Source organism: Anabas testudineus, chromosome 3 (genome assembly GCF_900324465.2).
Source record: "Anabas testudineus chromosome 3, fAnaTes1.2, whole genome shotgun sequence".
Lineage (NCBI taxonomy): Eukaryota > Metazoa > Chordata > Actinopteri > Anabantiformes > Anabantidae > Anabas > Anabas testudineus.
In genome coordinates, this window is record NC_046612.1 from 18,343,092 (window position 1) to 18,371,003 (window position 27,912).

Below are 27,912 nucleotides of genomic sequence, written 5' to 3' on the forward strand. Positions count from 1 at the left end.
CACATGACACTGGTGTAAGTTTGTGTTGGACCATGATTTCCTAAAACTTTGCTCATTCGCTTGTGTAACAAACAGCCTGCTTTACAGTTACTACCAGTTCACACTGGAAGACACAACTATAAGTAGTCCTCCAGTGTGTTTAACTGTGCCTACTTAGAATAATTAAATAAATAATGACTAATGATATCAACATATTAATAATTATTCCAGTTCACAATGAGACATGAGATGTGAAATTTAAATATATAAAAAAACCTAACATCAAACTGAGTTTTTTATATTTGTAATTATTTGTGAAATAAATAAGTCATTTATAGAATAAAGTTTCAGAGAAAAAAATACCCCCAATTTACCCAAACACTTCCTCATTTGCTTAAATATGCAACTCAAACACTAGAGGGCACAAACACTCCACTAGACCTTTATAATAGGGTTCCAGACTCATTTTCTATTTAACCTGTATTAAAATAGGTAGATCTCACTGAGGTCAGGGGTCAATAATGCTGTTAGGAGTCTAGATTCACAAAATTCTTGTAGGTCACCTAATTTCAGTTTGGCAGGATAGAAATGGATGAAACGATGTGCACTGGACCATAACCAGACAACAATGCTTAAATATTCAAAGCTTTCAAAGTCACCTTTTCACATGACAGCAGCAGCTCTCTCTCTCCAGCCTTCATGTTAGCTCAGGTACAGTAACGGAAATTGTCCTCGTCTTTGGTCGATGTTCCAGTCAGCTCAGCATTTCCAGTGTGATGAAGCCGTGTGTCAGTTAGTTAAATACAAGAGACAGTGGCTGCTGATGAGGTTATTAACTATAAATGTCTTTGGAGTCAGACAGGCAACAGGCATCTATCCAATGAGCTCTGTAAACCAACATATACAGAAATCAGCGTTGAAGCAGCATGTTGCTGTTCAACTAACACTCAGTCAAACCTCAGTCAAAAACAAGCTGTGTGAGGTATGAAAACTTCTTTCATTTACCAAGGTACTGCCTACAACAGGCAGTACTATTAATACTAGAGAAACATTCAGTCTGGTCAGTGGAAACAGGTGCTACTAAGCTGACAGGCTCATATGGAAAACCTGCGGTATTGATCCATTCCTCCATTCCCTGGGTCCAGGCATACATAGATTATGAAATAACCCCCCTGGGCATTAACATGCAAAAAGCCCCCACCCTTACTACAGTAGAAGAATGAAGCATATGCAAATCTATGCAGTCATTTTATCTCACTTTGTGGTGGGTTTGCCGCTCTGCGTATTGTGGTATTTTAGTCTTCCTGCTCTGTGCCCTGTAGGCCTCTGCAGTAATCCTTACATGGATCAGGCCTCACTAACGGATTCATTATGTCACTACAAATTATTATTATGTGCAGCAGAGAAGTACTGATAATGTTTTACAAAGTACAAACTTAATGTATTTTCATTTCTTTCCACACATACCTGCACATCTGAAAGGAGGCTACTAATGATGAAGATACTGAATTGCATTCAATGTGGCGTTGTCGTTGTCCCATAAAAATTACACTTAAAGGATCAATTAACGAAACAAAGTTAATCAGAAAGTCTGTACACGTAAGGAAAATGTTCTTAACAGCGCCACTAAAGCAAATTAATTTACTCATAATATATTTTTATCCACAAGTTTTATATTTTTTTGGTTTTGTTGGTGTTCATGTAATGTGTGGGATTTTTTAAAATACAGGAAATAACTAAAACATTTCTTTCTTAAATGAAGATAAAGTAAATGCAATATTGTTCTCTCTTTTATCTTTTTACTAAAAAATATGTGCAAATATGTGACAAAATCTAAAATATGTGACAAAATTGTATTTTATCTGGAAATGTGGTTTGCTTGGATTTCACTCTAACAATGTATGACAAAAGGGACACCATATATAAAATGTATTAAAGTACTAAAAAGCATAATTTTTTATATTCTACAAATAAAAGATAAATATATAAATACATACAGTACATATTATTTAATAAAATTTGGCACTATTATAAAAATACAAATAGATCCTAGTAAATCCTTGAAAACATACAATACATACTATTTACTTATTATGCTACTTCAAGCAAGAAAATAATTAACTGTAAATTCTGCTGCTGAAACAAAATCTACAGGTAACTAAAGACATGTAGCATTTATAAAAAGAATTACCAATAAAATATACTCTTAATGATCAATAAATCTAACAATGTTCATTAGAAAGCAAACTTATATCATTTATAATAATACTAAAAAACAACTGACACAAAAAAGAGGTAGAACTATTATAAAAATACACATAGAAGGTTAATACGTAAAAATATACAGTACCGGTACTTATTACTTATTATGCTACTTCAAGCAAGAAAATAATTAACTGTAAGGCAGAATCTACAGTTAACAATGGGACATGCAGCATTTATAAGAAATTACCAATAAAAATAATAATAATAAAGACAGATCATGTCTGAAATCATGTCGGTGTGGGGCATTCCTCTGGCGATCCGTCTGCTGATACATGGCTGGAGGAGGATGTGATGCTCCTTCCTGGAGGCGGCAGGTTGTTGGTCAGCATGTGTTCTTCCTACAGAGAAAGGCAGAAGTTAGTATGTGTTTTGATTAAGATATTCTCCTGTTACCTCTAGTGAGTATTTCAATTTAAAAGTTAGAATTGAAAGCAAAACAATGTCTTATTTCCCTTAGAAACGGTACTAAGATATGTTCATAAAGTACACATGCTTGTGTTGAAGACTGTTTGTGTGCTTTCTCGCTCTGTGTATTTGTAGTAGCTGTACCTGGATGCTATCCTCCATGGCTTGCATGATCGATGCCACCACCAAGTTAACAAGCACAAACTGGGCAATGATCACAAAACTGATCAGACAGAGCGGCGCGACCCACTTCATGTAAGCCAAGCAGGTATGGTGCTCATCTGGATGACATTCCCTTAATGTGTCCTTGAGAGAAAGAGACAGAGCAAGATTCAGAAAAGAAGAGTCATTGGGCCAAAGTCTGAGGGCTAAATTAAAAAACAAAAACAAAACATATTTATATTCATAAAAGTTGATTTTATGGGAAAACAACGACTTTACTCATGACCCTTCAGTGGACAAGCAGTTAAAAAAATAGATGGATGGACAATGACTTTACTTTGTATTCAGTGGAGCTCATGTTGTAAAATAACTTGAACTTTATTTATCCTAAAAGAGAAATTCAGGTAGTCTTAGATAAAGATAGTAAAAGCAGGAAGGAGAACGTTACTTTGGAGGGCTAAAGGCTTCACGTTTCTGTCCTGACATAAAAGTGAGAATTATGTGACCTAATCACATTTGCAACAGGTCATAACATCAAGAGGGTTCTGTACTGAAGAAGCTGGTCATAGAGGGGTTGATTAATGTTGAGACCACAGCAGTCATTAAAAGGATTGAAACATTAGCTGTGTGCAACTGTTTAGATTGTTCTTGTTTCATTTGTTGGCTGCAAAAGCTGAAGTGTTGTTCTGTAAATACATTTAATTTGTAAAGAGTTTGCATCATGTTGAGTGTGACTGTGGACAGCTTGTGTATTTGGATACGTGAGTGTGTGCTTACTTTCATTATTAGGCTCCAGTTATCACCGGTACAGACTTGGTAGAGCGTTAACAGGGCCATCCCAAAGTTCCTGAAGCTGATATACTGATTGAAGGCCAGGCATGGGTTGGAGGGAGTGCATTCTGATGAACACAAGACACAAGATACAGACTTATTGAGAGATGAAAGACATTCATTTCAACCAATACATCCTTATGATGCATTTGATTCAGGAACTAGGGATCAGGATGGAGAAAACATAACATTTAATATATTCATAGAGTGTATTAACTTATTGATTGATTGAGTATGTGAGTAGTATAGAGAAGAGTATTTCAAACAGTTCAGCTAGCTAGGTGAAATGACACTGACAAAATGAATCTCTGTGGCAGCTGTAGTATTTATGACATTGCCTGCTTGGATAGACCACTTCTTGATGTTCAGCTACTGAGTTTATAATTTCCTTGGAACCAATGCTGACACTGGACAATCATAAAGCTACCTCTGGGACCATGATCCTTTGTGGTAAGCCCATTTTATATGTATATTCTGCTTGTGTGTCACTGACCCAGTTTGCCAAATAGCTCCACTCCCAGCGCAGCATAGATGAAGAAGAAGAATATAAAGAGCAGACAAATATTTCCAACCTGAAATAAAAATGCATGTTAGACCTGCAGCACAACCACAGGCCTTTATTTGATGCAGGCTGTTATTATGAACAGGCTTTTAATGTCAATGTATCACTGTTTTTTAAAGTACATATCCTATTTAATAAATATGAATAAACATTGATACACGTGAGTATTGATAAAATGTGTTTTGTGATACTGTATTGAGTCACAAAAACACTATATTAGTCTTTAATTAATAGGTTGTGGAGAACTGTAAAAAAAAAACATTTAAACAATCAGTTAATACTTTTTAGTTTCTCCTAAACGACATGCTGCATGTGTGGTGTGTCTAACATCTATTAATATCCAGACTTCCTAAAACAAACAACATAAATCCAGCTGGAAGATTCTTCTCCTGTTGCAAAACAAACTCATTTTAGATTTATAATGAATATAATGAATCAGGCAAAAAATCCAACCAGCACCACAACATCTGTGTTTACTGTACCTGTGACAGTGTCTTAATAATTGTCTTTAGGAGAACCCGCATCCTTTTGGCCCTAAGCACTGAAGAGACACATCCAAGTTGTCACAAATACACTTGCACGCACAACACACACTTAACTAGGAATCTGTCGGACTTCAGTTTGACCTACTACTGTACATTTACTGTGTCTGTGTGTGTGTCTGTGTGTGTGTCTGTGTGTACCATGTGCCAGTCTAAGGACTCGACAGGTTCTTAGGATGGAGGGATTGAAGTGAATTTGTTCTGCCATATTCACATGTGTCAAGCTGATATCAATTATGCAAACCAAGAAAACAACGACGTCCAGCAGGTTCCATCTAAACACGCACACACACAAACATCATGTTACATTTAAGACACTTAACTCCAATAAATAACTGACAGAACAGACAAAGAAATGAAATTCTCGTCCTAGTGGGTCACCTGAACTTTATGAACCTCCGTACTCCAAAGGCCACGAGCTTCAGCAGAATTTCAATGCTGAGCAGAGCAATGAACACGTAGTAGGAACTCACAACGAGCACCTCTACATCCTGAACACACAGACACACGTGTTTGTGTTCCCTCACCCTCTAAATCTTGAAGACAGTTACTTTATACATGTGCATGTGTGTACATGCAAGCGTGTGCTTATTACCTTCGGCTGTTTATAATGTTCAACGGCCATCATGACCACACTGAAGAAAATAATGACGGTCACGATTCGGTCCATATTGTTGCTGGTACACAGATTATGTATAAACCGCCGTACAAAGGTGTAGCGTTCATAATATTGCATCTGCTCAAGCTCTGAAACAGATAGAAAACATTCAAAGCATTTAGCAGTCAAGGTTTTTATATCAATAAAAGATCAAATAAATCTAGCGATAAACCTGCAGAGAATTATCACATGCAATTTTAAAATTGTGAGCTCTAAAAAACATGTCCTCATCTTCCAGTTTTACGTATTCCTTTTACTGTAATGTATGGCCAACATTCTGCTGCTTTGCTTTACTCTCCATGTTTTGTTTTCTGTTTATAAATGTCTTTATTTTAAAATTGAAAAAGGGATTTATTTATTTATGTATTTATTTATTTTGAATCCAAAAAGCAACACTCCTAACCTTCACACGGGCCTTTTGTCCCTGGTGTTTGTTGTTTCTGTTTCAGCTGACATTGGTGGAAAGTGTCCACCATCACACCAATAAACATGTCAAGAAGAAAGAAGCTCATGATCATGAAGGAGATGAAGTACAGAAGCATCCACTCATTGTGGTTCCTCCTAGGCTAAGAAAAAAAATGAGATATCACATTTTACGTCAAGTTCTTAAGTAACTGAAATGATAAAGTCAATATAAATTAGGTATATTGCCATCAAAAATACCTGCTGGTCGATTCCCACTGCGTCCAGCCCATCATACATAATGTTAACCCAGCCATCCTTGGAGTACATTACAAACAATGACATCAGAGCCTGAATGAGAAACACAGATATCCTTGTTAAGACAACATTCGGATATTTACTAATACTAGTACTACCTATACTACTACTAATTCTACAGAATAGTAATTTTCTTCATGATGCACATTCATTACACTTAGATAAATATGGAGCCGTTGTAAAAGCAACATAAAACACTAGATTGAGCATAACTCATCCTAAACTGCTCCATGCTCTCCTCTAAATGTCCTGACCTGATAGACATGTTCGACATAGGCTAATGTTTGGACATGTTAATTTTCATAACAAAACCTGGAGCATTTACAGGAAAATGCATCATCATTATCCTTTTTCAAATGTATATTCACAACTGTGTATCAACATTCACTCAGTAAAAATCTGATTGTTTTGCCATGAATGCTAATCAGCTGTGTACATCCCTTCCCTATGTTCCTCTCGCTGCATCACTACGAGCCAGTCAGTTAGTCAGTACCTGGGGCAGACTGTCAAAGTTGTAGTCCTTCCTTATCCAGCGATAATTGGCCGACAGACATTCGTTCTTGTTGGTGATGTTTCTCGTGTCATCACCAACACAGTAATAAAACTTCCCTTTGAACAGCTACAGTGTTGGTGTAAGACAGAGACAGAGTGCGTGCAGTGTTATTTTGCCATTATCCTCACATCATCTTAACTGCATCAAAGCTAGCAGGCTATTACAGTATTAACGCTAAGAATAAAGGGGGATATTCTCAACAGAGGTGTTTACTGTGTATGAGTGGATAAGTAGCAGCTCTGAGTAATATTTGGGAATAGAAACCTTAGTTTATTTGCGTGCACATCACATATACCTGCGTCCCCAGGATACCAAAGAAAAAGAAGAAAGCACAGGAAATGATGACAATGTTCGCGATGGGTTTAAGAGAAGATATCAGAGCTTCAACAGCCAGCTTCAGCTTTGGGACCTGTCGGATCATCCTGGAACACACAAACATTAACACATAAACAGGCAGCACGTGTATCCACAGACACAGACTGGAAGATGAAATAAACTGGGATGCTACCATACAAACAATTTTGTATCAAACAAAAACAAACATGTATATGCACACACACAAATAAATAATGTACCTTAGTGGGCGAAGAGTGCGTAAGAGGCGCAAAACTTTGAGGATGCCCAGCATGTTATCATGGCTGGTGGTGACCATTGAGACAAAGATGTTGTCTAAAGATAGGATCACCAACAGCCCATCAACGACATTCCAGGAGGACCGGCAGTAGCTGTTCTCACCAATCAACAAACCGAGAGCAACCACCTGGTAGAGAAGCAAACACAAACTGTACAAACACCAATACAAACTTCAAAAAAATATTCCAGAAAATCTGGGTTACAAAATGTATCTTCTTGGTAGAAGATGACTCATGCTAAATTACTACAAAGAACTGTTGAAATGGCTCCTGGCTGTGCCCCAGATTAAAGTGTTTTTAGAAGTGTTTTTTTCCTTTTCTATTTCCTGTTAGAAGTGCTGCTACAAATTTGCCTTTCTAATACCTGATCTCAACCCAAAGGGTTGAAAAGATAATTCAGGAGCTCGGAGACGATGAAGTGCATTTATTCAGTAAGAGGAAAAAGAAGAATTTAAAGTTTCCTTCAATATTTATGTGATTTCTTAATAACCATAGAGCTCTGTGCATTGAAGACAAAACTGATGTTCACCTTAATAAGCATCTCCACCAGGAAGACACCAGAGAACACGTAACCTGCCACATTCAGAACCAATCGCTCCTAAAGGGTGGGAGATGAATTTATAACTTGCTTTTAACATGTATTACATTTAGTTAAAATTCTATATTCTTCACTCCAACAAATGGGTAGCATCCATTTTGTCTGTGTGTAAGTATGTATCCGGGTGCACGAGTGTGTGTCACTATGTGGACATGCATGCGTGTATCTACTGCACATCTTGATACCATGGGAGCGTTTACTCTGTGTCGCTCTCTGGCGCAACATATTCAGTATGTGTGTCTCACTATGCTGGCAGGGTCTATTGAAGGCCTCTCCATGGCAATGACAATACAGCTCAAGAAAATAAACATCAGGATCACGTTGTCAAACATCCTGTGCAAGACCATGCGGAGGCAAAATACACGGAACCTAAACACAAACATACATAATACACATTGGATTAGCTAAATGAAAGCAAATAGGGAATTGAAGATATTGTAAAATTGAATAACATTGTGTTTATAATTCAGTTATCTCTTAGAGTATTTAAAATACATCCCAGAAAAAATATTTTGTATATATATATATTTTGAGTATTGTTATATCAAAAACCCTCTACTGTAGACCATTTAATTGTTTCTGATTATTCATATTAAACAAATGGGTCTAATCAGACGTGATTTGAAGCCATAAGCCAAAACCACTAGATACAATTAAATCTAGTTCTTAGATTTAATTAATTTATATTGTTTTATAGTGTTTTTGTGACTCAATACAATATCTTCATTTGTTGTCACAGGACACTCAGTTGTCTCGCTTTATTTGCTGGTTGTATTATTTCCTCAGACATGTCCTGTTCCCAAATGATTGGTCTCTTGACACAAACTCTTCCTTCCCTTCCTATGGCTCACCTGACACACATTTCCCTATTGAGCTCTAGTAGCCTGTTTCTGTCTTTCTAGTGTGTGTTATGACCATTTCTAGCTGAACTTTCCATTTTGCCTTGCCCAGCTGTAAATGGTAAAATGGTAAATGTTCTGCACTTATGAAACACTTTTCTACCTAAGCGCTTTACACTGCAACTCATTCACCCATTCATACACACTCACACACTGCAGAAATCTGATCTGACCCACCGGGGGCAACTTGGGGTTCAGTGTCTTGCCCAAGGACACTTTGGCATGTGACATGGCAACCAGGAATTGAACCACTCATCCTATGATTGGTAGATACTGCTCTAACTATTAAGCCGCAGCCTCCCCATATATACCATTGTTTGGGTTGATTAATAGACACCTGGTGCTTGTTTCTCCCTTATGAACCTGTCTTTTCCCCTTTCAATAATCAATCAAGAGAGTAAACACACTGCGACCTTGAAGCCAATTCTGAAGAATTTCATATAACCTGTTATTTTACAACAGATACTTCATAAGAATGTTTCAGAACAGTAGGATCATGTCTGATGATAATAAATTTAAATTTGGTCATCTGGTGGTAATCATATAATACTTACCTGTTCTCTGGAGCAAACACGTAGAAGGACCAATTCTGGCGTTCTTGGAACCAGTGGACCACTTTTCTGCAGCCTGTCATAGATCTCTGCATGGGTCGATATTTATAAGTTTTATGCACATTGTGACCAAAGGATTTCCAGAACCTGAGTTTGGCTTGTTTCATCATCGTCTTTGCCACTGACGTCCAATGTAGTTCAAGAAATAATACAAACTCAGAGAAGTTTAGTAGTTTTAGATTAAATTATCACTTTTTGGATTTCCAAAAGAAAGAAGCGATTGTCTGTGGCCCAGATGGAAAAGCAAAATCAAGTTTTGTATTCCAGATTGTTACAGCGTAAAGTTTTAACTCATTGTTGTTTTTAGTCTTTTTATGTGTAGACAGTGACTTAAATGTAGATAATCCCCCATCTCATTATTTAACACGCTGAGAAATAAAAAGTGAAATGACAGCAAATCAATATGTGCGATTAGCACATAGACCTAACTAAAAAACTTTAACTCTTAGGAACTTACTTTGTCCTCATGAGTAGCTGCAGATTCACAGCCATCCTCAGTGGAGTTTATCCCAGAGGATTTTCTGGATCCAGATGGGGACAGAGAACTGCCCTGTCTGGTTTCTGAGGAGCTCTGGGACAACATTATATGGAGCTGAGCAACAGTGTATGTAGGAAAGTGGGTACAATGAACAATGCATCTCTAAACTGTATCTCAACTGCTCAACAGGTTCTGAAATCAGAATTTGGAAGATGTGACAGAGGCATCTTCAGAGGCATTATTAGTTAGCAACTTGGTGATATTATGTTATTATGAAAATGTGATGTGTCTCAATTATGGCAAACAGCAAATACCAACACACAGACCACACAGTAGGTTCAGTCATAGCCTGGATGTTATGAACTTACCATTTCTGTCTGTGAAGAGCCATTCTCCGGGGTTAGGTCTGGCGAGCTGGAGCTTTCAGAATCAATCCAAGAGTCTTCTCCTGTGGAGCCTGAGTGATGCTAGAACAACAGGAAACATATCGCAAGTGTTTGGGGGTTGTTATGTTAGTGTTGGTCAGTAAATTATAAAACATCTAGCTCTTGGAGAGAAATGAGGCAGACATTCTTACCTTAGACTGGAACTTGTCTACCACTATGCCCACGAGCACATTAAGGAGAACGTGTTTTCCAAAAATAATAATTGCAACAAAGTACAAAGCTGCCCATGGGGAGGTGGTAGCCATGGCGTTGTACAAAACCAGATTCCAGTCCTCCAGAGTCAGAACCTTGATTGACAGATTTAACAAAGAGAGCAACACAAACTGATATTATTGGACAAATTGCATGATGTTGGACTAGAATGAACAGTGTTGGAACAGGTTACTTTGGAAAATTATTAAAAATGTGCTAGTTACCCTGTTAAAAATTTAAATAGGTAATCTAACAATTTTCGCTACCTCAAATAAATATAACTTATTGCATTGGATTACTTTTCGACTTGATGACGACACAAACTAACCTGGAACACAGTAACCATGGCCCAGAGAAGACTGTCAAAGTTTTTGCGATCTTGGACGATCGCTCCATACATAGTCTTAAATTTAAATTCACAGCCAAAAAGGTGCATTCCTATTAGACTGCAAGGAAATGACAGTAAGAAGAATTCATTATTTCATTCCTTGTGGGTGATAACTGTATTAATAGAATAAAGCTTCCTGTGACATTACAGTTGGTGGAATGGTTTGTGCGTGCACTTTGCACAGATGTCCTTGCCTAAAAATGAAAATCACAAAAAAGAGCAGCCTGAAGAGCGGGGCCGCCCCCTCCACGGTCCCCCTTAGCACCGTCAGCTGTCTCTTCAAGTAGGGGAAGAAGCGAACCAGCCGCACAAACCTCAATAGACGAAATGTTCGCAGAACTGACAGCTTGCTGTCAGTGTTGTTACTGATGTCCCACAGACTGAAAACCACAAAAACAATGAATTTGGATTTCTGAAAAAACATATTTCATCAAATTTAAATGCAATCCTGCTAAGATCACTGGGCAAAGCAAAAGCCACACTTCATAGGATCATCTCACCCAGTAAAAACGATAACAATGTCAAAGAGGTTATTTCGGTCACTGAAGAACTCCCATTGAAGAGCTAGCAGCTTTGTGGACAGCTCCAGAGTAAATAAAACCATGAAGATCACATTACTGATGTGTATCATTTTGGTCAACTCCACAGGCTGTAAGTGGAGAAGATGGAAAGAAATAAAGGAATATAACAAGAATAGACAGAGGGCAAGACAGATAGAGATCGAGGGAGGGAGCAATAGCCCCATAGCAGCCCTCTTCAAATTAATTGTCAGCCAGAACTGGTTTAGTTTTTGAACATTTTACCAGATCCGGTATCGCATTCACCGCACACACCTGAAACTTACAGAAGCCTGCAGTAGACAACACAAAAGCGGACTCTCCTCCTCACCTGCTCATAGTGCTCAATGGCCATGGTGAGTATGCTGATAAAAACTACGAACATGACTCCTCTGTCAAAAACTTTGCTCTTGACAATGCGGCGAAGTTGTTTGTTGATAGGCCTCAAGGCATGCTTCTGTAAGATATGGAGTCAGATATGGCTACAACACTGCTGCTGATGTATTACTGCTCGAAGTGCTGACTAATCTCACCAATGAAGGATGGATCCTGCTGCTTCTGGGGTGCACTCTGTTGATGTAGAAGGAAAGCAGTCCTTATAATGTTAGAGAAAATCTAAAAGCTTGTTGCATTTTAATTTGTTGAACCTTTGCTTGAAACTGAAATGTGTTGCTGTTGTCCATGCAGTCTATAAAGTATGTGACCTGTTGTGTCTACAGAAGATTTTTTTAATGCAGCTGGTTATCTTGTAAAGAAGCTGTGTGTAAGACACAGCTCCCCCTCGCTGCTCTTCTGTTCCTCCTCTCATGCTCTCCGAGAACTGAGTTGCGATGACAACTGCACAGACGTTCATCATGATAAATGACCCTATCTGGTTGGAGAAAAAAGAGCAGCTACTTAGAGCAAAGGTAAATGGCTAGATTAGATTAGAGATTATTTATATTTACAATTATTACACAGCTGATTTGAGATTAAAATGAGCCTATTTCATAACTGAATCTGACATTTATTAATTTTAATAACTTTGAAAATGCAGTAATAATCAATTTCGACCACAGTATTAATGTGCAAACCAGAAAAATCTGTCAGCTCACATGACGGAGGAGCTGAATGCTGCAGTAACTGTAACTCATTTGTTCCTAAAAACTAGATAAAATAATAGACTTGTCACTTTCCTTATTCTTTTTGTTAATATTTTCATGACATAAAAATAAAAAGGTCATTTTAGGATTGGATGGGCTCCTCTGGCTGTTCCTAAGAAAGGGCTCAAAACCAAATGGGATCAGGCTTTTGCCAGAAGGGTTCCTCAGTCAATTCAACCCTGTCTTTTGTTGACACATGAGAACATGCTAAAACTTCGAAGTTCCTAATTAAAACACAAAAACAAAAAAGTGAGTACTTACAATAGTGATGGGAATAAAAATGACAACATTCCAGAAGGAATCAGTGTCCATAATGTAGAACATGATCTCTGACCATCCTTCCATTGTGACAACCTGTAGATAGATAGAGTTAGGGAGCAATAGAATTAGAATTAGTTTTAAGTAACACTTCAATTAGCTTCTAGTTAGAACCCAAAATCCACAAACTATGTACTGCCACAATGAACATCATAATACAATCTGAGGGTCCAAATGAGATCTCTTTCTAATATTACCTGCAAATTGTGAAGCCTTTCTTACCTGGAATATGGTTATCCAGGCGTAGCCAATGCTATCAAAATGGGTGCTTCCCATGTGTGGGTTGAGGTCTCCGGCGCGACAGACGTTGTAGAACATGTTCCAGTTAACACAGTTGTTTTGACTGGACCCAGTCGGTGCAGGAACAGCTGATTTGGAGGAGGGAGCAGGCAATGAGCAGGGTTCCCCGTGAATACTGTAACGGGGTACATTGTTGCAGTGCTGCATCCCTCCCTTGTTATTAGCTGAACAGAGGAACGGTGTTTTTTCATCAAAGCTGGATCTGTAGTACGGCTTTAGGGACACATTGTAAGTTCTGCATAGAAAAAGAATGAGATAAGTTTAACGTTATTAGTTAAAGGTTCCTCGTAACTCAATAAGTTAACTAACATACTACAGAAACTAGACATTTTATATCATTTTATACATTTTTAAAACCCCTACCAGCAGATAGCGTGAGATAAAGTCTTTCTACATTTTCTTTTACATAGCAACGGTTAAAATTACATTTTATTAATATAATGATTTTGTTTCAACTGTTACCTATCTGAGGTCATAATCATAAGGTGAAGAAATGCAAGAAAAATTATAGCAGAACCGAGTTCACTTATCAATAAATGACAATAGATTGACTTATATTACTGATTAAATTATTTTCCAAACAAAAATGCCACTCACTTGTTCAGTGCATGCTATTTGTCAGTGAATAACTACTGCTGCAATTCATTACTGTAAATTGACGGTCTTTTAAAAGTCACATACACAGTATGATTTTATGATTAATATGATTTTCTTTTCTTTTTTTAATTGATTAATTTGTTAATAATTCATGAATTCATCAGGAAATCATGTATTACTCCAACCCAGAATAGAAAAAAAATGTAGCAGATCAAACTATGTTTTTTTACTTGCGGATATCCACTCCTAAGTAACATCGGTTTCGCAGTTCCCCCTGCCATAGCTGGACTCCCAGGACAGCAAAGATGTGAATGACGAACATGTAGATGATGAGGACATTCACAAGCATTGGCATGGTTTTTAGTAGGACTATCACAAGGTCCCGCATGCCTGTTCAGAAAAAGACAAGGACACAAAGTTAAGTGTTACATGCATGACAGATAATTCTTGTAAGCTTGGAATCAGTAAAGTGGAAAAGTACTGAGAGTATGTTTGTAATCATGCTGCAAAATGTGCATCTTCATGTTTTTATTCTTTTTCTGTTCTTTTTTAGAAAAATTTATTTTCTTAAAAGTTGCTTACAGGTAAAGGTATAAACTCTGTTTTCATGATAGGAATATATGTTTGTTTGTTTTTTGTTTTTCCAATTCTCTCATAGCTTCTACACTTACTCAGTGGGTAGAATAAAAGATGACAGCTCTGGGAAAAACGTTTTAAGGAACATAAGTGATAATTAGTAAAGCTGGAACAAAAGAGTGAATGACCCTTTCAGATGGATAATTTTGGAGTCCTCAGTCTTGCAAATTAACGGGCAATTTGACTTACTTGGTACTCTGCTGATCAGGCGCATTGGCTTAATAATGTAGCCAATTTGCAACTGGATGTTAAAAGAAGCCAGCACATACTCCAGCACCCTGATGAGGACAGTTTAAGACATAAATAGAAAGAAATGTTTCACGTATATATTACACACATTTTGGAATACTGAATATGAAAAAAGGACTGTTCATAAGCAAGCAACAGGAGTCTGGGGCTTTTGTGGAAGACAACTTTGCTCAGACCAGCCTGAATATAGTTGCCACAATGTTTAAATTGGTTTCAAACTAAGAGCCCTGATGTGGTGATGCTTTAATGAGCTTAAACCTGGGAGAAGATGATAACTCAGACATAATGTTTTTCTAAGGTTTTGTTGCCTATGTGCGAGAGGCACTGTGGGATACTAACTCTCCATAGATGATAAAAGCGTCAAGTTTATTCCAGTTGTTGCTCAGGAAACTGCCTTTATAGCCCCAGATTCCGAGGGCAATCATCTTGATCAACATTTCCACGACGAAGTACACAAAAATGATGGATTCCAGCACCTGGCCATGCATGATAAAAACAAATGTACAGTTAAATTACAAGATAATATCAATAGTAATGCAGAGTCAAAAATACTACTGTGCTTTCATTAGTGCACATGTGCATTTGAAATGCACATGCCCTTAAAACCAAACTGGTCTCAAATGTCACACTGAGTGAAGTTCACTGTCAGTGGCCATTTATAAGATTACAGGAAAGACACTCACCTCCAGGTTAAGATTAATATCATCACAGGGCGTGTACAAGCCCAGAATCACACAGTTAATAAGGACCACGACCATGGACACATAATCCAAATATGTGGAGGAACAGGTTAAGGTCGAAACACACATACTGTAAGATCCCTTTACTCGTTTGTATACAGTTTACCAACAAGAAGGAATAAGGAAATATTTGATTTCATATTAGATTCACCATATATAGGCCTATAGTATATTGTAATGTTTCAATAACAGTAGAATGTTTAGTAGACAATTTACATACTCACACACTTATAAGAATATCTGGATGCAGAGTGAAACATAACTAACATATCACATCTAATAATGCTTAAAAGAAGTTTGTATTATTATTATTATTAGTGAGAAAGGATATGGGCCACAGGTCACTTTCAAACAGCAACTACGTGGTATTGTGGTTTGTTTTAAACCATAACACACGACAGGGGCCACAGACGTGTAGGGCAGCTGTTCCTCTTCTCTGCTCACTCCATTTGGGTTGCTGACACCTGTTTCTGGAATCGTGAGCACCACGTCCCCCTTCGCCCCCTTTCCTCCAGAATCAGCCATGTTATAGTCTAAATGCACACTCTGTAGGAAGAAGAAGAAGAAAGAGATTTCAAGGAGGGGAGGAAGGAAATGGGAAAGGATATGGCACAGATATGAATGAAGGCCCATGTAGGACTACATACAGTATACAGTAACATAATGAGACAGTCTCTGTCTGCAACATGTTCTTCTGCAAAGACATGTTGTTTCTAAATGTAACTTTTCAGGACCACGGGTAGCACAAATACAGTATCATACATATCCGTCATACTGACAGAAAGCTCGGCGCACCAATAATTATGCACAGATTTGGACTAAGATGTGTGATTGTCATCTCAATGACCGCCTGCAGCCAAACTCAGCACCTCCAGTTCAGCTGACTTTCACTTATCAGCAGCGCTGTGGTGATTTTTTTTCCACATAATGGCCAAATAATTGTGAAAAGGTTGATTGTAATATTAGTGGCATTCATCAAAAGTCTCTTTCGAGTCTAGCTACAGGGGTTGCAAGCCAGTGACTTCTGTGCAGGTGTTATGCCGAGTTTTGCATGCCTGCCGAGATCTGCATCCCCCACTCTAATCAGGGAGGAGGATGCAGATCTCATCAACTCAGAGTTGCCAAATATTGCACCCCCTCCCTTATTAACTGTAGCCTAACACACGTTATAACAAAATGCTGTCATTTGCCCATATTTTTGATGATTTAAAAAAATTCACATAAGCAAAAGTGTAAGTGGCCCAAATCATACCAAAGTTTGCAAATCTTGTTACTATTAGCATTATATTTTAGATTAAAAGACACATTGATAACATTCATACATATAACGAACCACAATGAAAACCTTCATCAACCACAACACTACTAATCTGCTATAACATTTGTAATAGGATAGAGATCTGTAGTGTACTTTGTCACACTTTTGCATATGTGAATTTTCACTGTCAGCTTAAAATAATCTAAAAGGTAGAGATATTACAGCATTTGGTTATAACGTGTGTTACAGTTCATAAGGGAAGAGGCTGCAATATTTGGCAACTCGGAGTTGCCGAGATCTGCATCCCCCGACCTGATTAGAGTGGGGGATGCAAAACTCGGCATAACACCTGTCCGAAGCCCGGATGAATAGAGAGGGTTAAGACAGGAAGTGCATCCGGTGTACAAATTGCCAAAACAACCATGCGAATCGTCCATAAGAGAGGTTGAAAAGGACAAGTGATGGGAAAAGTCGAAAGAGAAGAAGAAGAAGATCAGAGGTCTCTTTCTGTGGATGAAGCTGAAGCTGAGTTTCATGCTAACATTGACAGTGTGAGTTTAATCCTACATGGCTTTGGCTGAATTTAACGCTGTTTACCAGTGGAACTAACTTTGTGTTTACTTTTGCTAAATGTTAAACGTTATCACCGCTGCTAACGCTAGCTAGCCGTTAGCTGCCAAACAAGTTGTGTTATGTTTCATACGTCGCGCTGTCTCTACATTAACGTTTCGGGTGTTGACTTAAAGGACGTTAACCAGTCTTAAAAGTTTGTTGAAATAGAGACCTAATTAGCACTAACTGGATTAAACCTAAACTACATATATTAGATATAGATATTTGAGAGTTTGTGATGTTTTGAAGTAGAACTGTTAGTGGTTGCCATGACAGCCGAGTGGAGAGAGACAGCTGTTTTTATCCATAATGTTCTTTAACTTTAACCATGATTAATTTAAAATGTAGAGAAATTTGTGCCTTTTCAAACTATGTAAGTAATCAAACTTAGCAGAGCTAGCATAGCAGCTTCTCCAGAAATTGTCTTTATTTACGATTCTACTGTGTTACACACTAGCTAAGCTAAGGTTAGCTACATCAGTTAGCATCACCTGATACAAAACATGGTGGTGTTTTTTCAAACTAAAATTAATCTGTTATCTGTCTTGGGATTAGCAAATTCAATCTTTAGCAACCTTTAGCCTTATCTGCTGAAGACAGAACTATTCCTCAAAAAGAAAGAAAGAAAGAAAATCTTCTCACTGCACTTAATTTTGTTTTTTCTCCTTTAATTAGATTTTTGCTTTGTACCTCACCTGTGAGTCACTTTGGATAAAAGTGTCTGACAAATAATGTGAATGTGATCGCAAATGTAGCTGAGAATCACAAACTGGAAAGAAGAAATATAAAATGTATAAATAAACACTTACCCGGGTAGCGACTAGGATCAAATTGTAGGATCAATACTTGTCCGAATGGAAAAAGAAAGTTGCTTCTGGTTTAAAATCAACTAACAAAAGGTTTAACTAAGAATAGCTAATGAAACGTTTGTTTAACGCTGACAAGTAAACTAGTTTGTAGATAAAATGTTGTTCTCCTTTAAACAATAACGTGTGAACATTTTTTGATAGTAAACATTTTCACATTCTGGAAGTGAGGAATCAAAGGTGATGGGACATAAACTATTTGGATAAAGTTTGTATCTTTAGTTGAAAGAAAAATAAATCCACTATTTGCAAGTGCCTGATTTTCTGCATAAATTGGTCACAAATGTGACAAAACTCAAACAGTTATGTTTTTTCATGTCTTCCAATAAACACGTAAAGTGATGGTGGAAAAAGTAAGTCAAACAGTGTTGTATTAACTGCTTGAACCACTTTTGGCAGCTGTGGTGACAGCTCGTAGGAAAAGTAGTACAGGTAATAAGATAATTTACTTACTACAAACGTTTTTAGCTCACAGTATGTGAACCCTTTTGAATTCTTTTGGTTTTCTGCATTAATTTGTCTGACTCAAGAGTATTAACATATATAATTTGTCATTCTACTGTAGCATCACCCAACTTCTACAGAGTCACTAGCACTGATATTTTTATAGTTGTTCTCAATAAAGACTTGAAAGATCAGATTTCTTTTGTGTTATTACTTTAGGTACATCATATTTGTTAATACTTGACTTAGATAAAGATCAGATCACATTTTGTGACAAATAAAATTAATGCAGAAAACCACTTTATTCTAAGGTTCACATACCTGTAATGTACAATTTCTGCAAGTACTTAACGTACTTATGTACCTAAAAGTATTTTCCACCACTGGAGACAACAGCACTCAGCACAAGAAATTCTATGACAAAACGACAAACATACTATCATTACAAATATACAACATACCATAATTATCAAAGATTAGCTGAAACAATATAATGCATGTGAAAAAAAAACACTAGAACTACAGTAACTAGAATTGCAGTTGGATGGTTTGTACCGGCTTGTTCTTCAGAAATTGAATCTGTAACAGTAATAAAATAAAGTTTTGCAATACTTAAATAGCAAAATGTATGATGTGTTAAATTTCATGTATTTCATGCTGCTTAATGTCAGCTGTTGCTGTTTTTGTCTGTGTCCTTTAGGTAACCAGAAGAGAAAGTGGGCTTTGGTCAGAAGCGTCTGTTGCAAGTGTCTCAAACCCCCGTCCAGCTAATTGATGAATCTAGAGGTCAGTTACTATCAGATCCATCTTCAGGAAACCAGCAAAATAATATAACATAATGTCACACTTAATAAAGATTAATGACGATACCTGACTCTTTAAATTAATGTGTGTCAAAAAGAATCACTGTATGAGTAGTTAGATGCAATGTTAAAGAACAATGAACTAAACATAAATCTGATATTTGTATTATAGAAGATAATTTAGGCATTTCTTCTTAAATCAAGACTGTAAGAGAGCACTCACTGGTTCATAGGTATCCCATCTTTCCCCTGTGTGAGGAGTGTTGGACCTTTGGCATGCAAGTCAATGTCACACTATCAAAGCAGATGGTTTTCAAGCCTAATTTCACACAAATGATTAGCCATAGACCCATTTTACAGTGTGGCGTTTTTAACCAATGGAATGAGTGTAAAGCCTGACATCTGCTGGTAAACAACTGAAACTGATTTGAAATATATATATATATATATATATATATATATATATATATATATATATATATATATATATATATATATATATATATATATATTTATTTATTTATTTATTTATTTATTTATTTATTTATTTATTTATATAGATATAGATATAGTAATTTAAATTCAATATTTAATAGTACTGTACACTTTTTTTCCCTGTGAAACACATAATTTGTATGACATTGGCAAAATTCTTTGAATAATGTAGACATTATGTAGACAATAAAGAGACATTTAGGAGAAAAAAGAAGCCTCTTGATATGCCTAAATGCATCATGCTTCCTCAGTCAAATTAATATATATTGTACGTTTTCTGTTAAAAGCTGCCCTCTGTATAAACCTTACAAGGGATTGACATCTCTGACCCTAGAGGGCACAAGCACTCCACTAAACGTGTATTATAGCATTAAACCTGCCAAGTGATTATGATCTCATATTATTAAGAATCTCTCATTAATTTGTTATAGTTGATGTGAGAGTAATTACATCAGTTATAACCTATCAACTATTTCGTCGTTAGCGCCACTTTGACTCTGCCGAAACTAATACAGAAGAGCTCTCATCCTTTAAACTTACTTACTTATTTGTTGCTGACAATCAGAAATTATTAGCTTTTTTTTTTGGTGTATAATTGTGAAGAATCCAAATTATTTTGGTATTTGTTTGTGTTAAAACAGAGCATCCTAGTCCTGTTGTGCTGTGCTGTCAAGCCGTTCCCTTGCAGCCTGTGATTTTCCAGTGGTATAGACAGAATATTCTCTTTTGCATAAAGCTGATGCGGTGCCCTTCAGTGTTCAGAGGCCCGTCAATACGTATGCACTGTGAATTTAAACGTTTGTGGGTCAGTGGTCTCAAACTTGGTTAAAACTGTGACAGCAGAGGCAGAGGAGTTTTTATTGATCGCTATGTAAAAGATTTGAGGGTAGGAGCACACTGCACACGTTGTTAAAAAGAAAATTCACTTGCACTGGAGCATACAACAGACACTGTGGGGGTGTTTGGGAAGACCACTGGGTTTTAATTCATACTGGTTAGAGACTAGCTATTTGAGCCTTTCTCACATGTTTTTTTTTTTTTCATAGCATATGCACATTTATAAAAAGCATATTCTGGCGTGTGTCAGAAGAAAAAGTGCTGTTCACATAATGGACAGAATGCGTGTGCTAATAAGCTGCTACCACTTTGACTTGAATTTAAACCTTCTCCCTTTTTCCATACCAACATATTAATATTCCAGTCTGGTACTGTTGCTTCATCGTGATCCACTGCCATGATAATTTAACTGCCTGCTTTTTGCATTGCAGAAATCTGTGCAACAGAGTCTTTGAAAACAGCTTTAAAATGTTGTTTCTGTGGGTGGTTGATTTAACAGCGAGGCCTATCTCCTCCTCGCCTACCTCCTCTGCCCTGCCTGTCTAGACTGTGATTACCATCTGCTTCATCACTTTGGATGGTCCACTATTTACTGCGCTCTCTTTCTCCCCCTCTAACACAAACAACCACAAACACAATAAAATAAGAAACTAAAGTAGATTCCAATCAGACTGATCAGCCATTGAACTCTGATATTTTGAAGTGCTTTCATCAGTAACGTGTGGGGTTTGAAGCCGATGTCCATGATGTAAGAGGAACAGTGTGCTCGGCTAAGTTTGACAACGACATTTGTTTTTCGGGATGAGAAGCGTGTTGCGCAATTATTAATCTGAAACAGACACTCTCTTAAAGGGAAAATTCCCCAGAGAGAAGATACGCCATGTGCTGCTTGTTACGACTTCAGCTAGCTGAGGCTTGTCTTGTGATCAAGTGCAATTTTCCTCCACATTATCGAGTCAGTGAGGATGGCATCTGAAATACAGTTGAGTAAGGAGTTGCTGTCGGTGACAGAGGATAATAGGAATGTTGGCAGCAGAATACCTAAAATATAATAAAATCAAATGCATTTTGATGACCACAAACCCACAACAGAGCAAACCACTTTGTCCCCAAATTATATAAATAATCAGATCCTTGATTCACATCCTACCATTTTAAAGCTCCACTGTTACTTCAGCTAGCCCAATTAATCCAACCTGCTCTGCCCAGCCCTCCCTCTGTCTGTCACTATGATCTGCTACATTGTCATTATGGAAATACAAGTCTTCATCACCAACTTTTAGAAGCTAATATATCATAATTCTGCTCAAAATTTGTCCAGAACTGTCCAAAGTCCAAAGACTAAATGTATCCAAACTAATCTACAAAACAAAAGTACAGGCTTAACTTTGTGTGTTGTTGTTGTCAATTAATAAATTATATCAGGTATAATGTCCTTTCAGCATCTAGTAAAGATAATAAATAGGCTACCTATTATTATTAGTAGTAGTAGTAGTAGTAGTAGTTTTTAGTAGATAGAATAATGCATTTTGTTCAAATAACTATGTCTAAATGCAGCCTCACAGTGATACAAACAGATGACCCTCAGCTTTGTTAAGTACATTGAATCCAGCTGTTCTTTTACATCATTTAATTTCGAAGTTTATTTTGTGTCTCGTGTAATGAACGGAGCTGTCCTCTAAGACAATGCTAATATTTTTAATTACATGCATTTGAGAGCAATAAAATGTCGGAGTCCAGCTTGCCCAGTTTGTTGCACCAGTAAATTTTATCTTTGGGCTGTCATATTTTTGCTATGGAGGGTAGTGTAGTACTCTGCTTTCGCATTCACTTGACAGATAGGGTGTAACTGTATTACCTCATTTGTCCTCTTACAACTAGCTCCAAGCTTTTAGTGCTTTCCAGAGATGCACAGGCAGGGCATGTTGGGGCAGCTGAAGTTCACATACTCAAATTCAAACCATATCCCATGAGAATAAAGAAGCTGTTACATAAGGCCTTTTTTTTTGTTGTTTTTTTTTCCTAAGAAATATGTGGTGTTGTCATGAAGCATTTAAAACAGAGAGCATTTGTTGTGTTTTCCGGACAGCTGTGTGTGTAGGATTAGACAAGGGATTTAAACTCCACATCTTAAAGACAATCAGTCTGGCATATATTATGTGGTTTTTCCTTTACAGTGTATGTTCTGCAAAATGCTAAACTACAGTACATGATAAAGATTAACTTAGGAATTGCGCACATATTCTTCAGGATTACAGAAGAAGCATGTGAACTGTCATAGCAGTGTGAATGCCTCAGTGGGGTCAGAGTGTCTCAAGAATCCCACTCCTGTGAGGCAAGCATATAGCTGGGGTCATTCTCACCCCTAAAGTGGACACCAATAATTAACAAAGAGGCATGACATCCTGCCCCACAGCCCACAAGGTCTCGTGCCTATTTCAGGACGTGTGGCTCTGGTTGGTTTTTATAGGAGTGTACAGTATTAAATCTGAGAGAATGTGCAGACTGACCTGGGTAACTGACAACTACCACTGTCACGTCTACTGATCAGTTAAAGTGGTCTCTCACAATTACTACATTGAAATCTGAGAAAGCAAAAGAAAACGCTCACTGTAGAGTCAGAGAAGTTGTTCAGTACAAATCCACAGCATGTAGTCAAAAGTGAGACATCTATGAAGGCTGCAGTGTACTCCCACTCAGTCACCAGATGAAGAACACTTGAGGAACAGTACATCTGAACAGATAATTTTTTTTGATTCACTACTTCAGTTGATTACATGAGTGCACAAAGAATTTAATTTATGATTGTCAGTCAACCTTCAAATGTTGGTACATACATAGTACAACAAAGATCAATCAAAACGTATCAGATCTTGTATTATTAAAATGTAAAATGAAAATACAGTGTGTCTCAGCTTTTGAGTACACTGCAGTTAGCAGAAGCGAAACAAATTTAAAAACTGTCTCTTAATACTGTAGAGTATCTAAAGTTTTAGAATATGGCCTGTGCATATTCCCTTATTTAAAATTCTCCTAATGCAGACAAATTCTCCTCCTCTTTAGGAGGATATGAACGGAAGCAGCGTAATGCCATACAGCATTTGCCATAACAGAAAAAATGGTGGCTGTCATGTTCCTGAACTACACTACTGCTTTGCCCAGCAGTAGTGTAAACAAACTGAACAAGCAACAATCTAGTCGCTATTTGGTCCCACCGCTCTCTTCCTCTTCTAACTTTAAATGATAAGTCCTCAGTGTGATAATCTTTCTTACAAGGTTCTTAGTCAGTTTGGTTAAATGCTGTTCAAAGTTTGTGGTCACTGCAGTCCACAGTGACAAATACATTGCATTTTAGCTTGCTTTTAACAATAAAAGCAGTCCTTTAACATGAATATACCTGGTGAAAAAAGAGTAGAAAGAGTACAGCGATGTTGTGATCATGGAGACTGAAATGCATAGGCGTTTCCTGAACACCTCCTGAATTTAAATCCAGTTAGAGCCAGCAATTAAACTACTATAGATTCATCACTGAATGTAAACACTTGTAATCACTGTTAAGTGAAGGTTCATTTTATGAAATCTAGATTATAAGTCAGCAATCATTTCAGTTTTACATTGAGGGTATTCCTTCACAGACCCGGTATATTCCAGTGAATGTAGCTTTTTTCTCTTTACATGTTGTGTGTTTATGTCTATGTTTTATTATATGGTGTTGAAAATGCCACTGATGCATTAAGTTTTCTTGAAGACTGCACTTTCAATCAGTGTGGGCACCAAATCAAACACCCGTGACAAGTTACCCATGACTCACAGCCCAGGGACGTTGTGATAAAAAAAAAAAATATATATATATATATATATATATATATATACACGCACACACACTATCTATCTACACACTGCCACCTGGATTTAAATACCGAACTGGTAAGAGTCCCTCTGGATAATTACTGCATAGATGATTATGTTTCAGCTGGCAACAAGTTTTTTAACCCTAACTGATGCAGTGAGTACCTTCTAATTTCTTAAACAACCATGACTGAAGACACATCCTGTGGTCGTGGAAAAGATGTTAATCTGTTTTAGAAGGGTAAAATTATTGACATGAATCAAGCAAAGAAACATCTAAGGAGATTAATGAAGCTACTAAAACTGGGTTAAGAACTGTTCAATGGAAGAAGGTTGTGTGGTCTGATGAGTCCAGATTTACCCTCTTCCAGAGTGATGGGAGCATCAGGGTAAGAAAAGGGGTGGGTGAAGTGATGGACCCATCATGCCTAGTGTAGTGTCTACCATACAAGCCTGTGGGGGCAGTGTTATGATCTGGGGTTGCTGCAGTTGGTCAGGTCTAGGTTCAGTAATGTTATGTTCCCAAAGAATGAGGTCATCTGACTACCTGAATATACTGAATGACCAGGTTTTTTCATCAATGGATTTTTTCTTACCTGATGGCACAGACATATAAACTGTGAAAGAGTGGTTCGGGGAGCAGGACACATCATTTTCACACATGGATTGACCACCACAGAGTCCAGACCTTAACCCCATGGAGAAACTACGATGTGCTGGAGATTGGCTGAAGTCAAAAGTGGAAAATATAATGCATGTGAAGCACGTGTGGTATCAGATTTTTCTGAAAGCAGCAGGAACACAATAATTTCACAAGCCTGTTGGTCTTTGTCCATCTTAACACTTAGAAAAAACGAGGACAGGGTATGTATGAGCATTTAATCTTCTTCATCTGGGGGGAATTCACTCAGTACAAAGCTTTGATACAAACCCTGTGATTTGGTGGATGGGAAGATGGAAGCTGTGTACGTGTCAGGGGGCCTGTCCCTCCTTACTGAAAGTGCACTGAGTGTTTTGTAGCCGGAGGTGAACGACTAGCACAGGTGCTGTGCCTGTTTGATGCAGACACACTGACTTGGGGAAATCCACCCACATGTGTCTGAGTTTTAGAAAACTTTCCCTTATCTGATTTCACACAGGTTATCATCTTTTGACATGAAGGATGAGCCTTTGGCATATAACAGAAAAGTTGGATGTGTTACAATTCAAAGCTGCTGTGTGAAGGTTTCTTTACTAACGTGGGTAAAACTCAGGCTTAGATCCACTCAGTGGGCTTCATACCTTATATTAAGGGTAATGCATCTCAGGAGGTAGTCTCTCTGGCAGAACAAGTAGCACTTCAACTCAATTACTCAATAAAATATTGACCATTCTGGCGACAACAAACAGAAAACATAAACAACATGAATAATTACAATAATTCTGAGGTACTGACAGATGACCTTCAGTGATAGATGCAAACTGGTTTGAACTTGAAACTAAATGGTGCCAGTCCTCTACAGCATGCAGCAGTTACGGAATGTGTTTTGATTTAAAAAATGACCCGTCAGCAGCGAGCTTACAAATTAGCTGATCACTCTCAGAAGGTTTTCCATTTAAAATATGTTTTTAATTGGTTTAGTTTTTGTTAGCACTATTGCCACACAGCAAAGAAGTATTTGGTTTCAATTGAAGTGGTTTTACCAATTGCGTAGAAACTTTTTCCAGTAAAAACATTTGACACTGAGATCTGATTCCTGTGCAGAATAACTGTGTTATTATAGTTAAGTCTTTCTATACTTTGACCACTGCAAATAAACTTGATTGTGCTGCGTTGACAGCAGAGGTCTCAGCACTGGGTGTCTTAAAATATAACCAACCAACACTATCTGCATGACAGGTGGACCTTTAATCAAACTGTCTTTATTGTTTCATAACTAGCAGGAAGTGGTGGGAGCTTGCAGCAGGCGAATGTGGTGTCACAGAGGCCACATTTACCATGAGGCTAAAAATATAAGATGGGACTCAGGGCTGACTGAATACAGCTTCATACTCAGGAGATTGGAGGTGTCTGAAGAAACTTGCACAACCGGTCAGAAAAATGCATCATTGTGCAGGTAGGAGAGGAAAACAAGCATCTTTGGAAAGCAAAATTATTTTATCTTTTATTTTATCTTTAATTTGGTATTCACCTTTGTGGTGTTGTTGTCTTCCTATGTAACTAACTTCCTATTTTTAACCCTTAGGTTTGTATGAAATCCATGTCTCATAGACTTAAAACTTACAACTGCAAGGAATTTAACAAATGTTGGACAATATCTAGTGGGTCAAAAGGTGAACCTTTGATGATGTGAGTAATTGGGGCAGCAAACTAAACAGAGGTGCCCAGACTTCCCTCTCCCTAGACACCTTGTACAGCTCTTCCGGGAGAATACCCAGGCGTTCCCAGGCCAGTTGAGAGACATCTCTCCATTCTGTCCTGGGTTTTCTCCGGTGCCTCCTCCTGATGGGACATGTGAAACAGATGCCCAAGTCACTTAAGCTGGCTCCTATCAGTGTGGAGGAGAGGTCTACTCTGAGCTCCACCCAGGTGATCAAGCTCTTCGTCCGATGTACGCCCAGCCACCCAGCAGAGGAAACGTTTTTTGGCCGCTTGTATCCTTTCTGTCCTTTCAGATATCTCCTCTAACCTGGAGACAGCAAACCACCTTTTCATGGTTGGTTTCTCTCCTTGGACTGCCACTTTATAGTGTTGGAAGGAGTTTGTATGCCTGAATAACCCTAGAGGCAATTTATATGTGCGTTTAATGCCCTTGGTGGGGTTTCCCAGGAGCCATTCACCCTTGTGAAGAGAGTACAATCAAGGATCGCTACGTCACCTCCTGCGGCCCCACCCTGGAGTTAGAGCTGGGAACGGGGCACATTGGCGACTGCCTGGTGGCTTATCCCGTAGGAGTGACACGGGCCCACCTTCCAATAGGCCCAACACCTCCTGGAACGAGTATAAGGGGCCGGTGAAATGTGAATTCTCTTTCTTGCCTAGATCTTTTTTTAAGGACAAATGATAACACTTCCTCAGCTCAACATATCTTTCCAGCATCCTTGTTTTGGTTCATTTTCAACTCTGTGGAACTCTGTAAAACACATACATAGTATGCCATCTTGTTGCTCGGGTTTATGCGTGGCAGACGCATGGCAGAGGGATTGTTCAATTTACATTTATCACAGGAAACACACCTCTCAACAAAAGCCCTTAAGAATTAAGTTCAAACTGTTTTTTATAAATATACGTTTTCACTAACATTAAAC

The 27,912-nt window shown here is 37.8% G+C and overlaps 1 protein-coding gene and 1 long non-coding RNA gene across 4 annotated transcripts; one reads left to right on the forward strand and one right to left on the reverse strand.

Moving 5' to 3' along the window:
* Positions 1–2,009: 2,009 nt before the first annotated feature.
* LOC113174333 (voltage-dependent T-type calcium channel subunit alpha-1H-like) lies at positions 2,010–18,275 on the reverse strand. Of its 3 annotated transcripts, XM_026378246.1 has the most exons (33): positions 18,140–18,275; positions 15,792–16,006; positions 15,404–15,497; positions 15,060–15,196; positions 14,661–14,749; positions 14,066–14,225; positions 13,161–13,473; positions 12,882–12,974; positions 12,183–12,349; positions 12,012–12,048; positions 11,810–11,935; positions 11,422–11,570; positions 11,116–11,301; positions 10,862–10,979; positions 10,473–10,628; positions 10,264–10,362; positions 9,875–9,988; positions 9,361–9,446; positions 8,153–8,276; positions 7,839–7,907; positions 7,253–7,437; positions 6,973–7,099; positions 6,618–6,743; positions 6,068–6,157; positions 5,808–5,970; positions 5,342–5,493; positions 5,128–5,237; positions 4,888–5,021; positions 4,687–4,745; positions 4,136–4,214; positions 3,589–3,710; positions 2,794–2,955; positions 2,010–2,582 (listed from the first exon to the last, which is right to left on the reverse strand). In XM_026378246.1, the coding sequence occupies exons 2-33, from the start codon at positions 15,983–15,985 to the stop codon at positions 2,472–2,474; spliced, it is 4,131 nt and encodes a 1,376-aa protein (XP_026234031.1). In that variant the 5' UTR covers positions 15,986–16,006; positions 18,140–18,275; the 3' UTR covers positions 2,010–2,471. The 3 variants fall into 3 exon arrangements, 2 of the variants coding, with proteins under 2 accessions (XP_026234031.1, XP_026234032.1); XR_003299900.1 differs by lacking the exons at positions 2,010–2,582; positions 2,794–2,955; positions 4,888–5,021; positions 5,128–5,237 and having other exon boundaries at positions 3,663–3,710; XM_026378247.1 differs by lacking the exons at positions 2,010–2,582; positions 2,794–2,955; positions 3,589–3,710; positions 4,136–4,214; positions 4,888–5,021 and having other exon boundaries at positions 4,724–4,745.
* Positions 17,147–27,912, forward strand: LOC113174335. The gene is made up of 4 exons (XR_003299901.1): positions 17,147–17,269; positions 19,341–19,426; positions 26,545–26,720; positions 26,850–27,912. It is a non-coding gene; the product is annotated as an uncharacterized LOC113174335 (long non-coding RNA).